The sequence below is a fragment of the Penicillium manginii genome, assembly GCF_028828005.1.
Source record: "Penicillium manginii strain IBT 31320 chromosome Unknown utg000001l:1.0-3466041.0:1.0-3467806.0, whole genome shotgun sequence".
NCBI lineage: Eukaryota > Fungi > Ascomycota > Eurotiomycetes > Eurotiales > Aspergillaceae > Penicillium > Penicillium manginii.
In genome coordinates, this window is record NW_026643102.1 from 3295437 (window position 1) to 3311541 (window position 16105).

At 48.7% G+C, this 16105-nt stretch overlaps 7 protein-coding genes across 7 annotated transcripts; 4 read left to right on the plus strand and 3 right to left on the minus strand.

Moving 5' to 3' along the window:
- Positions 1–732: 732 nt before the first annotated feature.
- N7533_001221 (bifunctional cytochrome P450/NADPH--P450 reductase) lies at positions 733–4283 on the plus strand (the record flags this gene model as incomplete). Its single annotated transcript, XM_057097871.1, is given in 5 exon segments — positions 733–853; positions 929–1612; positions 1679–1917; positions 1928–2666; positions 2716–4283. The coding sequence occupies 5 exon segments, from the start codon at positions 733–735 to the stop codon at positions 4281–4283; spliced, it is 3351 nt and encodes a 1116-aa protein (XP_056966364.1).
- Positions 4284–4966: 683 nt separating this feature from the next.
- Positions 4967–5621, plus strand: N7533_001222 (uncharacterized protein; the record flags this gene model as incomplete). The annotated part of the gene is made up of 3 exons (XM_057097872.1): positions 4967–5097; positions 5166–5274; positions 5328–5621. The coding sequence occupies 3 exons, from the start codon at positions 4967–4969 to the stop codon at positions 5619–5621; spliced, it is 534 nt and encodes a 177-aa protein (XP_056966365.1).
- A 780-nt stretch (positions 5622–6401) lies between these two features.
- Positions 6402–8448, plus strand: N7533_001223 (MFS transporter; the record flags this gene model as incomplete). The annotated part of the gene is made up of 8 exons (XM_057097873.1): positions 6402–6451; positions 6523–6643; positions 6704–6878; positions 6934–7004; positions 7067–7149; positions 7210–7295; positions 7341–7825; positions 7882–8448. The coding sequence occupies 8 exons, from the start codon at positions 6402–6404 to the stop codon at positions 8446–8448; spliced, it is 1638 nt and encodes a 545-aa protein (XP_056966366.1).
- An 82-nt stretch (positions 8449–8530) lies between these two features.
- N7533_001224 (fungal specific transcription factor domain-containing protein) lies at positions 8531–9328 on the minus strand (the record flags this gene model as incomplete). Its single annotated transcript, XM_057097874.1, has 1 exon — positions 8531–9328. The coding sequence occupies one exon, from the start codon at positions 9326–9328 to the stop codon at positions 8531–8533; it is 798 nt and encodes a 265-aa protein (XP_056966367.1).
- Positions 9329–10617: 1289 nt separating this feature from the next.
- Positions 10618–12120, minus strand: N7533_001225 (uncharacterized protein; the record flags this gene model as incomplete). Its single annotated transcript, XM_057097875.1, has 4 exons — positions 10618–10678; positions 10739–11463; positions 11531–11614; positions 11677–12120. 4 exons carry the CDS (start codon positions 12118–12120, stop codon positions 10618–10620), a joined length of 1314 nt encoding a protein of 437 aa, XP_056966368.1.
- A 549-nt stretch (positions 12121–12669) lies between these two features.
- Positions 12670–13828, plus strand: N7533_001226 (uncharacterized protein; the record flags this gene model as incomplete). The annotated part of the gene is made up of 3 exons (XM_057097876.1): positions 12670–12729; positions 12754–12897; positions 12932–13828. 3 exons carry the CDS (start codon positions 12670–12672, stop codon positions 13826–13828), a joined length of 1101 nt encoding a protein of 366 aa, XP_056966369.1.
- Positions 13829–14399: 571 nt separating this feature from the next.
- Positions 14400–15788, minus strand: N7533_001227 (ATPase P-type K/Mg/Cd/Cu/Zn/Na/Ca/Na/H-transporter; the record flags this gene model as incomplete). The annotated part of the gene is made up of 1 exon (XM_057097877.1): positions 14400–15788. One exon carries the CDS (start codon positions 15786–15788, stop codon positions 14400–14402), a length of 1389 nt encoding a protein of 462 aa, XP_056966370.1.
- Between the last annotated feature and the right edge of the window lie 317 nt (positions 15789–16105).

The window sequence follows — 16105 nt, forward strand, 5'->3', positions numbered from 1 at the left end:
GTCCACAGGTATACTTACTACTAGTATCACCCCAACAGACTCGTTCCCAAAGAAATGTCTCGTATGGAGTAAACAACTTCAAATGTGAAACTATACTAAAATAGAAAGTGGGTGCCTACTCTAAGAACCGGTTTCACATTGTCGGACTCGCCGGGATTGACAATATCGGAGGAGCGGACACGGAACGGACAAGGACTCGGGGGAACTTCGAGAAGAGGATCTTGCACCGCCTACCATTGAGCCAATAGGAGTGGGAATATTTAGTAGGGCAGAATATCATTGGTCAAGAGAAGAGCCGCGGTACATTGGTGGATCCAATGACGGAGAATGGAGAATGGAGTAATCGGAGGACGGAAGGACGGAGGATATACGGTGTGCAGGCAAAGAATTGTTGATCGACAGCATTATGCGTGTTGTATTATGCGCGTTGTGTTGGGATGAGGCCATGAGTGGAGAGACTAACCAGGCAGAGAATTAAAGATGATAAATCGAGAAATAAGGCCGTGGTGCATGGTGATACTGTACATTTTGTACATTCAAGTAGAATGTACTGTTCATTAACTCAAAGGAGTATCTGACCCCCACCGCTCCAACGTGGAAGCTCCCCCCCGACCCCGCCACGATTACTTCTCTTTAAAAGTCGATGTGCAACCCTGCACCCGATCTTTCCTTTGGATTTACTGCTGTATCGCATTGCATTGCATTGCATCCACATTGCACATTCCATCCGGCATGGCTTCGACCAAGGAGGTCCCCATTCCGGGCCCCAAGGGAGTTCCCTTCCTGGGCAACATCTATGACATCGATAAAGAAGTCCCGCTGAACAGCATCGAGCTTCTAGCGGACAATTACGGTATCTCAAACTCGTTATACTAGTAGCTAGACCCCTTCCATCTGAGCTATACTGACATCTCCTTCCTCCTCTAAGGCCCCATCTATCGCCTCAGCACTTTTGGTTACTCCCGCGTTTTCCTCAGCTCACACGAATTGGTGGACGAGGTTTGCAACGAGGAACGCTTCTCCAAGGTCGTCACTGCGGGACTCAAAGAAATTCGCAATGGTACCCACGATGGTCTCTTTACTGCCAACCAGGGTGAAGAGAACTGGGCCATCGCACACCGCGTCCTGGTGCCCGCATTCGGCCCCCTCATGATTCGCGGCATGTTCGACGAGATGTACGATATCGCAACACAGCTCGTGATGAAATGGGCCCGACAAGGCCCGACTGCCGCCATTACGGTGACCGACGACTTTACCCGTCTTACACTCGACACCATTGCTCTCTGCTCCATGGGAACTAGGTTCAACTCATTCTATCATGATGAGATGCACCCCTTTGTCGAGGCTATGGTCGGTCTTCTGGCTGGATCAGGAAGCCGTGCTACTCGTCCTGGCTTGCTAAATAGCTTGCCCACCGCAGAAAACGCCAAATACTGGAACGATATCACCTACCTGCGCAACCTGTCAAAGGAGCTGATCCAGGCCCGCAAGGACAATCCCGAGGAGAAGAAGGATCTTCTAAATGCATTAATTCTGGGCCGTGACCCGCAGACAGGTAAAGGAATGACTGAAGAGTCGATCATCGATAACATGATCACTTTCCTGATTGCTGGTATGTTTTTGCTTTTATATCTTGGAGCTCATTTCCCCATAAGATCCAAACTAACGAAACAAAAAGGTCACGAAACCACCTCCGGCATGCTGTCCTTCCTTTTTTACTTTCTTCTCAAAACCCCACATGCCTATAAGAAGGCCCAAGAAGAGGTCGACAGTGTCATCGGACGTCGCAAGATCACAGTGGACGATATGTCTAAGCTACCTTATATCACCGCCGTCATGCGGGAGACTCTCCGATTGAAGCCAACAGCACCCTTAATCGCCGTTCATCCCAACCCCGAAAAGACCGGCGACGGGCCCGTTACCCTAGGGGGGCGGAAAATACGTTTTGCAGAAGGATGAGCCCATCGCCCTGGTATTGGGCAAGATGCAACGCGATCCGAAAGTGTACGGCCCCGACGCGGACGAATTCCGGCCGGAGCGAATGTTGGATGAGCACTTTGAAAAGCTTCCCAAGAACGCATGGAAGCCCTTTGGAAACGGCATGCGCGGTTGTATTGGTCGTCCATTCGCTTGGCAAGAGGCACTTCTTGTCGTTGCGATCTTGCTGCAGAACTTCAACTTTCAAATGGACAACCCTACTTATGACCTGCGCATCAAGCAGACTCTCACCATCAAGCCCAAGGACTTCTACATTAAGGCTTCCCTGCGCAATGGCCTTGATCCGACTCAGCTTGGGCTGGCCTTGAGCGGTACACCCGGTTCATCTGAAAACAAGAGTTCCACCGACCGCCCCAAAAAGCCCAAGCAGACCCCCGCGGATGGTAAGATGAAGCCTATGCATATCTTCTATGGAAGTAATACCGGCACTTGCGAGGCGTTCGCTCGGAGATTGGCAGATGATGCTAGTGGCTATGGATTCGAGGCCCAGACAACGTCCTTAGACTCGGCAACCCAAAATATCCCCAAGGATGACCCGGTCGTTTTCATTACTGCTTCTTATGAGGGTCAACCTCCGGACAATGCGGCGCATTTCTTTGAATGGCTGAGCAAGCTCGATGGAAAGAGCCTGGAGGGAACTAACTACGCAACCTTTGGCTGTGGTCATCGTGAGTACCACCCGAAAAGCTTTATAAATCCATGCTAACATCTGATTAGATGACTGGTCCTCTACCTTCCATCGCATACCGAAGGCTGTCAACGAGCTCGTCAAGCAAAATGGTGGAAACCGTCTCTGTGACCTCGGTCTCTCCGACGCAGCCAACTCAGACATGTTTACCGATTTCGACGGTTGGGGCGAGGCTACATTTTGGCCTGCCATCACAGCCAAGTATGGCGGTGGTGAAGACAAAGCAACCAAGCCCAAGTCATCTCTACAGGTGGAAGTGAGCTCCGGCATGCGCGCTTCTACTTTGGGTCTCCAGCTCGAGGAGGGCTTCGTTGTCGAGAACCAGCTCCTCACAAAGCCCGGCGTGCCCGCTAAGCGCATTCTGCGATTCAAGCTGCCAACCGACATGACCTACCAATGTGGTGATTATCTCGCAGTACTCCCAGTCAACCCGACTCCTGTTGTCCGCCGTGCAATTCGCCGCTTCGACCTTCCCTGGGACGCCATCCTGCGCATCCAAAAGCCCGCCAAAACCTCATCCACACCTCCATCCATCCCCATCGACACACCCATTTCCGCATTCGAGCTACTTTCAACCTATGTTGAGCTTTCTCAGCCTGCCAACAAGCGCGACCTGAACGTACTCGCCGATGCCGTCTTCGAGGACGCCGAGACGCAAGCCGAACTCCGCTACATCGCCTCGAGCCCAAGCCGTTTTACCTCCGAGATCGTGCGAAAGCACGTCAGCCCTCTCGAGCTACTGATGCGCTACCCATCTATTAAGTTGTCTATTGGCGACTTCCTCGCCATGCTTCCTCCAATGCGCGTGCGCCAATACTCAATCTCCTCATCTCCCCTCTCCGACCCATCCGAATGCTCCATCACCTTCTCCGTTCTCAGTGCCCCCGCTCTTTCAGGCCCAACAGAGCCAGGAAGCGAAACACCAGAGGATTACCTGGGAGTCGCCTCAAATTACCTGTCTGAGCTCCAAGCCGGCGAGCGCGCGCATATCACCGTCCGCCCTTCAAACTCAGGCTTCAAGCCTCCTGTTGACCTCCAAACCCCGATGATCATGGCCTGTGCTGGAAGTGGCCTTGCCCCTTTCCGTGGTTTCATCATGGATCGCGTCCAGCGTATCCGTGGCCGCAATGGCACTGTTTCCACAGACGATCTGCCGACCTCAGATAAGCCTGCCAAGGCGATTCTTTACGTCGGATGTCGAACCAAGGGCGTGGATGATATCCATGCCGACGAGCTAGCCGAGTGGGCTGCTCAGGGCGCCGTCGAGGTCCGTTGGGCCTATAGTCGCCCTGTCGATGGAAAGGGCCAACATGTCCAGGATTTAATGCTTGAAGATAAAGCCGAGCTGGTCAATCTCATGGAAGATATGGCCCGACTCTATGTCTGCGGAAGCACTGGTGTTGGAAATGGTGTGCGGGAGGCCTGCAAATCCATCTACCTTGAGCATCGTCGCGACAAGATCGCACGGGCCAAGGAGACAGGGGAGGATCTTGGATATCTCGGACATGACGTTGAGCTGGATGATGACGCTGCGGCTGAGTCGTTCTTTGATCGTCTGCGTACGAAGGAGAGATATGCCACGGATGTTTTCACTTAGGAGATTGTAAAGGTGTGGCGCCTATTCTAGTTTCAAAAAGATTGTTGAAAGGAGGCTTTGGTGCGATCCTTGATATCGGCGACCGGACCGCACTTTGGCGAAGTCCGGTCCGAGGTATTTCACGGTCCGATCCGAGGCCTCCTAGGACTGGGAGTAGGACGGAGTTCAACCAATTTTGTAATATTCAATTCATTCCATCTTCTTTATTCTATTGACAATGTCGATATCAAACCAATGACGCATGGTTGATGAAAGCGTAAACTACTATTGCAGTCTCCATTTTTCTCATGTCTGGTCTGGTCTGGTCCGATCGGACTTCCGAATTCCAACATGTCACCTTCTCCACCACCATTTTTTGCTCCTTTCCACTTGCCCACCGAAATCCCTGGAAATAAAGTTATTTGCCCCCCCTATCCCCGATAGTCCCCCAATAGTCCCCGCTTGACCCCAGAACGTTAGCGTTCCGGCCGGCCGAGGATCTTCGAAATACCTACACCTCCCCCCTCTATTATTCTCTCAATATTCTCCAAAAAGTCGACTTCGACATCGACCAAAAATATATAATTTTATTCGTTCAGCAATCTTCTCTCAAATACCGTTTATCATGGAAACGACCCTCCTGCGGAAACTCAAGGGCCCACAAGGTGTCCAAAAGTCCAAGTCCACCGCTAGCCACAATCACAATGGTCACCAAGACAAAAGAATGGCCTGTCAAGCCTGCTATGAACGGAAAAAGCGTTGCATCCCAGCACCCCCTTACCATCGATGCAAATACTGCTGCCAGGAGAATCAAAGATGTGTACCCCGAGAACGCGTAAATCGGTACGTCAGGCACGGCATTCTGTCCGAGAACATGAAAAAACTGTACTAACCCTGTCGCAGCGCTATCGACGAAGATCAAGTCAAGAACCGAAAGAACCAAAACCAGAATACGCTCAAATCCGAATCCGAATCCCCCCCCGAAGTACATATAACCTCCCTTTACCACATGGTATCGATCACGAAGTTCCCCGGTGGGCCGCTGTGTATTCAATGTTTGCCGAGGTCCTAAATTTGATTCCACTCGAGGAGAAGGAGGAGGAGGACGAGGAAGATGATTCGAAAGAACATTTGGATATCAACTACGACAGTACCACCATCCGAGACCAAGGAGACGATAATACAGTGGATTCAACCGCGCCAGAAACCTTGAATGCACTGGGACTGCCCGCGCAAAATATGGCAACTGGGCGATCGTGCGACTTTTCTCCGCTTGATAAGGACTTTCAGATACCGGCTTCTGGGCACTTTCATGAGGGATTTACGATGTATGATATGGATGCTCTTTTGAGGTTTTGAGGGAATCGGGGAGTTTTTTTTTGAAGGATGCAATAGATGGGATGACGGATCACAAGAGGCTGGACCGCCATCTTCGAAATTGGAATGAGATGTGTTTACACAAAGATCGAGTTGGTTCCCTTGGGATCCACGAAAATAATGAAGAACATTGGAGGCAGGTAGATAGATCAGGCGCACTCGCTTTCTGCCTTTTAATATCATGAGACCAGTCGGCGGCTTTATTCAATTCATGCACTTACATCCTTTGGGATCAATAAAGGAAATTACCAGTGACACACTATTCCTACTAGTAGTATACAATGTATGAGCTATGATTCCAACTTTAAAAGTTAGTTGGAATTGCCAGTCCTCAAAAAATCCCCCAGATCTCCAATGCCTCCGTAGCACCACGGCAAAAACCAATTAGCTTTCTTATCTAGTATCCTTCTTGCTGTTCTTAATGATATCTCAGTAGCTGATCCATAAGAATACTTTCTTTTGTCTATCTGTTCCACAAAGCCCCAGTATCCCGTGTGGGGCCTCCCCATTCACCCTGAAGCTTCCAACAGTGTAGCCACTGACTGGTCCAAATCCGGGGTAAAATGTGGAGGCAGTGCGGGGAAGACTGCTGGGCCCCATCTAGGGGACTAGGGGGGTAAATAGCCGCCATTTAGAAGCCAGACCCTGTAGGAATAATTTCATTCGAAGAGAGCTCTTCCTATCATTCAGTGTATCTTGATTTGTCTTCATTTTGGTCGTCATCCTATCTCTTCTGAGTTGGCTCTTGGCTCAAATCTCGACATGGGCGAAGGCAACAGCGAAGCAGGCAGACGACCGCATCTTGCCCACAGGTTTGTCTTTTACCGTGAAATAGGGGCGATTTTTGATGACAGGATAATTGATGCGAGATTCAAACATACAGCCATGCACACGAAGGTGAAATACCGGGAACGGTTGATCTGAGTGCGGCAGAGGGGGATGACACGGCGTATGGACAAGCTTTATACCCTGTCCCTGCTGAGGACCCAAATGATCCACTTCAAGTAAGTGCAAAGCTTTTCGCATCCTTTTTGACCTCAAATTACTAATCTAGAACGCTACAGTGGCCAGGCTGGAAGAAAAATATCATTTTAATCATCGTCTCTATCTACTCTTTTCTCGGCAATAGCTCCCTTACTGGGCCCTCGGTCTATATCAGCATATACAGTGAGGAATTTGGGATTTCACCAGCCGAGGCATCGGGTTTGATTTCGTATCCGAATTTGGCTTTTGGATTTGGTAGGGTTTGTCCGGATGAAAGTGGCGATGTTACGATTGTGCTGATTACTTCCAGGCTCGCTTCTTCTAGTGCCTTTGTATTTGAAAATTGGACGAAGACCAGTTACACTGCTGTCTATGGTCATGGTACATAACTCCAGAGCTATATCAACGCGTTTATAAAATGAATATTCTGCTGATTTGAACAGTTCCTTGCTGGGTTGATTGGGGCTTCTCGTGCCACTAGTTATAGTGGGTTGATGATTGCTCGCATCTTCCATGGATTCGGGAGGTTGGTCTTCTATTCTTCTCGGCAATCAAAATGGGCATATGTCTAACTTCGACTCTACAGTGGAGTCTGTGAAAGCTTACCGGTACAGGTCGTGAACGATATCTTCTATCTTCATGAGCGTGGAAAAAGAATCGGATATTATACTAGTGAGTCCAAAAGCCGAGGAAGTGTTCTTAACTAAGACTGTACAGTCTGCCTTTGTCTCGGGTCGACTGGTCCTCTTTACGCTGGCTATATGCTGGCTGGTGGCTATTCATGGCGATTGTTCTTTTACGTCGAAGCTGCTTTTGCTGGCGCATTATTGATCATGGCATGCTTGTTCGTCGAGGAATCTACTTATCATCGCCCCCAGCCAACACCTCACAATCTCTCAACTGATTCTCTTCATGCCAAAGAGATCGCGAGTGAGAAATCACAGCAGCCTGTCCAATTGGAGACTCTATCTTCAATGCCAGTACCACAACGAAAATCATTCTTGGAAACATTAAAACCCTGGGGTGGAATCGATCATGAACCGGAGTTCTTCATGACAATCTTGCGTTCGTTTACTTATTTCTGCGTGCCCGTTGTGTTTTGGGTCATCGCCACATACGGTCTATATATTGGACTGGGCGCCCTCGCATTCAACTATACCTTTCCGATCAAAATAACAGCACCTCCATATAACTGGAGCGAGGTGAGTGTCTTGTTCCATTGAGTTTAGAGTTGATCAAAATCGAATAACCATCTCAGACAAATTCCGGCCTCATCGCGGTCGCAAGCTTCATTGGCTACTTCCTTGCTCTCCCTCTTACATCGACCTCGGATCGACTAGCTGCATATCGCACGAAGCGCAACAACGGCATTCGCGAGGCCGAAATGCGACTCCCAGCTCTCTTTCCGGTTCTCCTTCTGCCACCAGCTGGTCTCTTAGTCTACGGTTTCACAGCCCAACGCGACCTTCACTGGACTGGATATTTCGCTGGTGTTGCGATGAATCAGTTTGGATCATACTTCTATTTCACGTTCACGCTTGCCTATGCAGTCGACTCGTATTATGCTAACACATCAGAAATGCTGATCGCAATGAATCTGGGCAAGCAGGCTATTTCATTTGGCATGGGATCCTATCTGCTTGATTGGATCTTATCGAGGGGTTACGCTGTCGTGATATCGGGGATATTTGGCGGGGTTCTCCTTGTCAATAACCTCATGGTTATCGTGTTTCTCGTTTGGGGTAAGCGGATTCGCAGATGGACAGCACTATCCTGGCTAGGAAGGCTACACAACAGGACCGCAACGAGGAACATGACTCAGTAATCGAGTGAGGTTTAACATTGGAGAGCGATTCAACTCGACTATCGCAGTGTTATACATTAATAGTTCAAATTGAGCAACATTTCTAATGAGAAATGATACCCAGACTAGATAGGGACCATGAACTTTTATGCTGGGCCTCAGTGCCCTTTCCACTCACTGGTTTGGCAAACTCAACCAGAAATCGTACCATCCATTGATCCATGCAGAAGCTTGTCTCTGCAGACTCTCTACAGGATGCGTGGAACGTCATAAGACGATCCATACAGACATCCAGAGTAGGCCAGAGGCTCACCAAATGGGTCAGAATACAAAAGTTTCTCTCTAAGCGCTTTCTCGCCGTCGCCAACATATCCGCGTTTTCTTCAAATAACAAGGTGTGGATTTGGATTGTTGAAGCAATCATCAACACATGCCCCACCATATTATATTTGGTATCACAGCCGGGAACTTCCTCCGAAGCGTAGACGATCTCGCACAGCTTACTCGCGTGATACTTGCATTTGTTCGCATAGTAACGCGTGCGGCTGTCGAAGGTCCGTGAGTCTTCGTGTAGAAATCGGTAGAAAAGCATTTGACCATAGTTGTAGTACCCTAGGTACAGAGCAACAAGAAGTCGGCCTAGTCCTTGTTCGGAGTAGCGAGTGAGGTTTTCTCGGTTATCTCGCATGTGGTCAGGAAGCTCTTCAAACCAAATGTCGAGTTGTTGCGATAGGTCTCCGACATCGCTCATTATTGACTGCGAGTCGAGGTTGTTTTCCGATGCTCTGATATTGAATTGATTGATTTGAAGGAGTATTCGATTCAGGCGGACCATTTCTGCTAGAATGGATGACTTCGGATTATTCTCAACGAGGATATCATGTTCCTTTTCCGGACTCATTTTGCAAAATAGTACCTCGTCGATCGGGAGTGGTACATCATCCCGGGGCGTGAGGAGTCTTGGAAGCCGGACTCCTGAAGAAGACCAGACATCTATCATGCAGAGAGTCCACCATACTGAGTCTGATTAGCTGGTGTCATATTAGACGTGAGGGAAGTGAGGATACCGCGAATATTCACTTCATGCTGCAATACACTATCAGTTTTGCATTTTGGAAGATCCAAAAGCTGCGCCATCCGACACGCCACTGCATAATGGACATTTTCCGCAGCCGCCTTCCCATCCGTAATAGCAATGGCACCAAGTAAGACACAAGCTTGTATGGTGCTCAAAGAAATCTCATTCCAATCAAGTAGACGCTCGCATTGCTTTCCATAGATTCTCCCTCTCTCCCTTGCGTCAATTTGGGATAGAGTGGGATGATTGGAGAATCTAAACAATGGATGAGCATAATTCACCTTCCGGCTTTGAAGAATTCGACGCACCGTGCCGAGAGGGCCATCATGCCATAGACTAAAATCGGAGGAGCCTTTCCTTGCAACAGACTCTCCATGAAGCTTGGAGGATGAAATAATGTGTGGAATTGATCATGCACATAGTCAAAGTAGAGCTGGACTAGCTCCGTGCACAGAGATTTATCTGGTAGACCGGCCTCCTCCCGTGAGAAGGAAATGGGTGTTGAAGCATCGAAACTGGGTCGGGATATACTGTAAAACTGTGTATGGTCAACCAATTGAGGTGCGGCCCTTGACTGTTCACTACTTGAGCAAGAAAGTCTCCGATCGTGGCAGTAGGTACATGGCGCCCCGGGCGCCCGGATCTCACACCTCCGACGGCGTTCGCTGTGTTCATTGTTAGATCTCGGGACTGTTTAATCAACAGGGCCAACAGTGTAGTAATTTACGACTTACCGACAAGCTCTGCAGGCTTTTGCTCTTCTCATTGGTGTTTAAAAGATGATTTAATGGGGAGGCAGGGGGGATTCCGAGCTCCTCCCCCGCTGACCAACCCCACAGCGGGAAAACCTGGAGCCGTAGATATCCATGGATGAACCTTGGTTTGGGTGAGAGGAGTTGGATTAGTAAAGTACGAAGTAGCGGATGATATTTCTGCTGAACATGGCAAATTCAAAACACAACCCTTTTTAGATGATCACTAATTTGTAGTTTTTTTCCGAATTCTATCATCTCAACGTGGTACGCCTGGGTCTCAATTGATGCGAGAGTACGAATGGAAATGAAATTCGTTGAACAAGGGGAGGTTGTCTCATATTATGACATAGATCATGATCAGGCTATCGTGTCGACCGAGTCTGGATGTATGTAGAATGCGATCGCTATAATCAGGTAGCTGTGTGTTCTTGTGTTAGCATTGGCCGAGGGTAAGCATGGCAGACAGTTTTTAACTTACGTTCCAATTAATAGGAATCCCTCATAGTAGTTAGATCGTCCGCCACGAATCAAGCAGTCCATCACGATCACTGATAGGAAGAACACCACCGTCTCGAATGTGCTATAACGAAGAGACATGGGTTGCCCGATAATCCAGCCGCATATCACCAAGAATGGACTGACAAACAGTGCAATCTGGAGTGTGCTCCCAACTATGACACCTATTGCCAGATCCATGCCATCCTTCATAGCTGCGGTTATAGCGGTGTTAAACTCCCCTGCGTTTCCAATCACTGGCACAACAATGAGTCCGATGAAAGCTCGGCTCACCCCCCAAACCTCAACGAAGCCGTCGACGCTATCGACGAGGTAGTCGGAGCAGGCAGTAACCCCCAGAGTAGCTGTGATCAACACAGCACTCGCAGACCAAGGACCAAGCTTGATCTCTTCTTCCTCTTCCTCCGTTCCAGACCCATCAACGAAAAGATCAGCGTGAGTCTTTAGCTGAAAGAGGAGATAGACGAGATAAAATAGGAGCAAGACAACCGAGGTGGCTCGTGATAAGCTCAAAACGCTATCATGTACTGCGTCCGATTTGGAAGGTGTAGTTGCATCCAGAATGGATGGAATGATCAGTGATGCCGAAGCGACAACCATCAACGATGATAAAATTCCACTGACGTCGACGTTGAAGGTGACTGTGTCTTTTGACAAACCGCCTGCAGTAAGGCAGCATCCTAGGATCTTGATAGCCCATATATTAGTCGAGTCCAGGACGAATTTGAAGCTAAGTAGGGCAGTACATTCTTACCAGAAGACTCCCAGAAAGAATACTTCCAACCATACTTGACTGAACGATGTTCATTTCGCCGCGACCGACAGCAGTGATTCCAACCTAAAGATAGCAACGTCAGACGTGTTCTGTGAAAAGGAACAGGCAGTTATGCTTTGGCGTACAATCATTTCCACCGCATTGCCGAATGTCGCATTAATTAATCCTCCAAGCAATTGGCCCACACTTTTTGCCAATTCTTCGGTCGCAAACGAGAGCAATGATGCAAGAGGAAGAATCGCCAGAAAGTTCAGTAGAAAGACCAGCGAATCATCCCAATGTTGTTTCCCCGCGATGATTCCCAAAAACACAAAGGGGAGAAGATAGCTCGTGTAGCTCTCTCCAAGTACCATCTTCAGAGTAGCAAAACCGGACTTTGCCACGTCCAAAGGTCGCGTTATCGTTGGCGTTCGTTCATTGCTTGGTCTGGAGGCTTGCGGGGCCGGCGTCTCGTTCGCCAAAGGAGGCTTGTTTCCGTCTGCCAGTGGGAGGTATTGATTTTGAGAGACAGGCATGCTATCGTGTTCGGTTTTCGCGGACTTCCGTAAACGGGTGGTTGGGGTTTCCATGGCTTTTAGGAAAGGAGAAGAAAGCTGGAGGACATATCAGTATGTGACCAGAGCGGATGCGAGTATTCACTAGTTAATCAAGTGGAGGAAGATCGTATTAGGAGAGAAGCTGGCCAAAGTGTTGAAATTAAAAATAACTGATAAATACAATACAAATCAGCCCCCAAACAAGGAAATCGTAAAACAGCGTATGGGCGGGGCAATACGCCTTCAGGTCGTACAGTTGATGCAATCCCAGCCAGCGAAAGGCGAAAAGGAGACGGCTAAGACACGGCGCAGCTCAGCACTTGTCAATACTCGGTGCCTAATTTACCGTCATCCCCGCTGATCATACTCCGTACATCGTAGAGCGGGTCCTCGCTCCAACGCGTAATGTGAATCCTTCCTTGTTACGATTGTCAGCAAGCCCATTTCCACGATCGAAAAACGTTGAAAGAAACCTTTTAAAATTGGGGTCCCTAAGAATCACACCCCGACCCGACGAAATTGTTTGGGTTGTTCCTTCACACCTCTAAGCGTTCCTTGGAGTACCTCATCGGCTGTTTGGCCATGGCGAGACACATTCTGCACACCAAGATCCTCACTCTGCTGCCCCTCGCAGGCATTGTGGTAGGTATTCTAAATCTTCCACAGATTATTGTGTTCACGATAAATCTTCTTGCCTTGAGTGTCCTCGTCGACTGGATCAATCGGTCTGTCAACGCGATATCCGTGAATACGGGGCGTCTCACCAATGAGTTACTAAAAGGGACCCTTGGAAATGCTGTTGAGCTTATGGTAAAAACTCTCCCCTTCTATTTCACGGTCGGAGATCATTGAACTGACGGAAGGGGATTTGCCTCTGGTTCATGGGCAGATCGGAATAAGCTCTGTGATTCGTGGAGCCCCTCATATCACCCGGTCGATTCTTTTGGGCAGTATTCTCTGCAACTTGCTTCTCGTGCTCGGTGGCTCACTTTTCTTCGCGGGATACGACAAGAATCGACTCCGATTTGATCGTCATCTTACGACCACCTTGTCATCATTGATGATGGTTGTTTTCATTATGCTGGCTACTCCAACTGCCCTGGAAGCCTTGTCATCGCGGCACGATGTATCGGCTGAGGAGGCAATTTTAACGCAGCAGGCAACTGCTGTCAATTTGATCGCTCTTCTTGGAATATTCCTCTTCTTCAGACTCAATACTCACGCCGACATGTTCGCTAGCACCCCAATTCAACACGGAAGCTCAGATGTTCAAAGCTCCCACAGCAGAACGATAGTGCAAGATTTACAACCTCTGGCTGGACCATGGCGCTCGTTACTTGTACTTTTGGTTGCGTCTTTGTGTGCGCTGGCTTGTGCCTTCCAGCTTGTTGACAGTGTCAGCAGCATAGGTAAAACCCTGGGTACCAACCCATCTTTCGCTGCTCTCGCTATAATTCCTTTGGTGGGGAATATCACAAAGCATCGCATGATCGTGGAGGCGTCTCGAGCAGCACAGCAGATAGAGCGTGGTATTCGAGCGATTATCAATGGAATATTGAGGCTCACCATGCTAGTCGCGCCCATCATTGTGATGGTCGGTTGGGCGTTAGATCAGCCTTTGATTCTTAAATTTGATGAATTCGAGGCTACCACTTTACTACTCAGTATCGTTGTCATGACCTATCTTATTTCGGATGGCAGGAGCAATTATTTTGAAGGTTTGATGTTGATTGGAACGTAGGTGCTTTCCATGCCAGCTCTCCCAAGATGTGAATTTACTGATGGATCGTTTATTCTAGATACATCATCATGGTCTTTTCATTTTATGTCCGCCCGGACACACCCGCAGCAAGAATCTCAGCAAGGGCGGAGGATATCTGGCAGGAATAATATAGTAGAATATAAGAAGTTCATACTATTTGAAGCTTTTCAAAGAACTTGGAAGTCTTATAACTTGGGTCGAGGCGATGCTAGAATACTAGAAAAGGTCACACGATATCTAGTAGTCTCCCAGGAGACCGCGCCAAAAGAGATCAAATATTCCGGCTGGCATATTGATTTATTTTTCAAATCAAAGTGATCATATATGGACTTATTTCTTGATTCTTTGATCAGATAATAAGAAAGATTTGTGTCACCGGACCTGTCTAGTATAGATTCCTTGGCAAGGAGGCTGTGCAAGGAAGAAGGGGAGCAGAGCGCGTTCGTTGACTGGTTCAATCTACTTTTACCGGGAGCAAAAGATGACCAGACCCATAATTGATTATTTGAATTATTTTGAAAAGCGAAAGGGCCTCTCCAGGGCCACAACTCTATTTGGACATCATTGCTGTGGTATTCCGATCCGCTGCCTCAACCCAGGAGATTCGTCTGACATCTTCAAAAGCTGCAATAGTATCTGGGTGTTCCCCACCGAGTATTTCCTGACGCCGAGAATAGACAGTCTCGGCAAGATCACCAGCTCGGTCCCATTTCCCCTGTGACTGGTAGATAAAGCCAAGGTTGGATATGACACTTAGTGTATATGGATGCTCTTCGCCCAGCGAATTCTTCATCGACTCTGCAACTCGTGCCATCAATTGAGCCGCGTCCTCCATCTTTCCATCCATTTGATATGTACTCGCTAGGTCTGCCAGAGCTACTAAGGTTTGGGGACTTTCGTCGCCTAGTACCTCTCTCATAGCGTTTGATGACTTTTCACCAAGCTCCTTCGCTTCTTCCAGACACCCTAAGCCGCGACACGTGGACGCAAGATTGCTCATCGACATTAGTGTCTGTGGATGCTTCTTGCCAAGTACAGCTTCACTAGCCTCAACCAATTCACGATCTAGACCTTCCGCCTCCATCCAACTCCCCTGGCAACGGTACGTAGATGCCAAATTGGCAATCGAAATCAAGGTCAACTCATGACGTGAGCCCAAAGACTTGCGCCTCGCCCTAAGAACTTCTTGATCAAGTTGCTGGGCCAGTGAAAATTGCCCATCGTCACGGTAGGCCGCCGCTAAATTTGTTTTTATTGTCAACATGGAGGGATCCGTTGCGTCTAGGAGACTTTCTGCCCTCTCCACCAACGATCGGTTCAACTCTTCTGCCTCCTTGAATTTGCCTTGCTCTGAATATGACGTTGCTAAATTTATCATCGAAATCAATGTAGAGCGGTCTTTCATGCCCATGGCTTGGGATTTCAACTCCACAACCCGAGCGTCGAGCCGCTGAGCATCCTCCAGCCGCCCTTGGTTTCTGTATGCGGATGCAAGATTTGACATAGATGCTAAGGTCTGAGGATCTCTCTCACCCAGGACTTTCTTTCGGAGATTCGTCACACGCAGACCGAGGCTGGCTGCTGCATCAAACTCGCCTAGGCCCCAGTATGCTGAGGCTAGGTTGTGCATTGCACTCATCGTCTTCAGATCCTCCTCACCATTCAGGGGTTCATAATACCCAAGCAAGGCAGATGCAATTTCGAATGCGCAGGTCCATTTTCGAGAATTGAGATGTTGTTTGACCAACGTCTCCAGTTGGTCGAGTGGATCAGATGACGGTTTAAACTGAGAACTCGATTCCACTGGTCTTGTGTCTATCAAAGGCACTATCCCTTGCAGCTCCACAGCAGCCTCATTCCATCCTCTGGCTTGGTACGTCTCTGCAAGATTATTGATAGTGTGCCTCAGTGACCGAACGGAATCTGAGGGTTCGTCCATGTATCGTTATCCGGCAGGGAGATGCGCTCGGTGGGGAAAACGGAATCGTCTTTGGTGACCAGGAAGAGGCTGGGGTGCAGTGTCCGATTCACTGAACTAAGGTGGAGATTGCCGAGATAGCTCTGATCTGTTGGAGATGGGTGGGAGTAGGTGTTTCAGTCACAGGCTCGGAGGGGACTTTGGTGAAAGAATGGCCAGGACCGAGGGAACGAAGGATTAAGTGACATCTGCCAAGGGTGGGATGTGGCCCATTTCTTAGCGTGGAACGATCACAACTAGTGTACATGCAGCAACAAAACAAAAAAGAATGCGCGGCT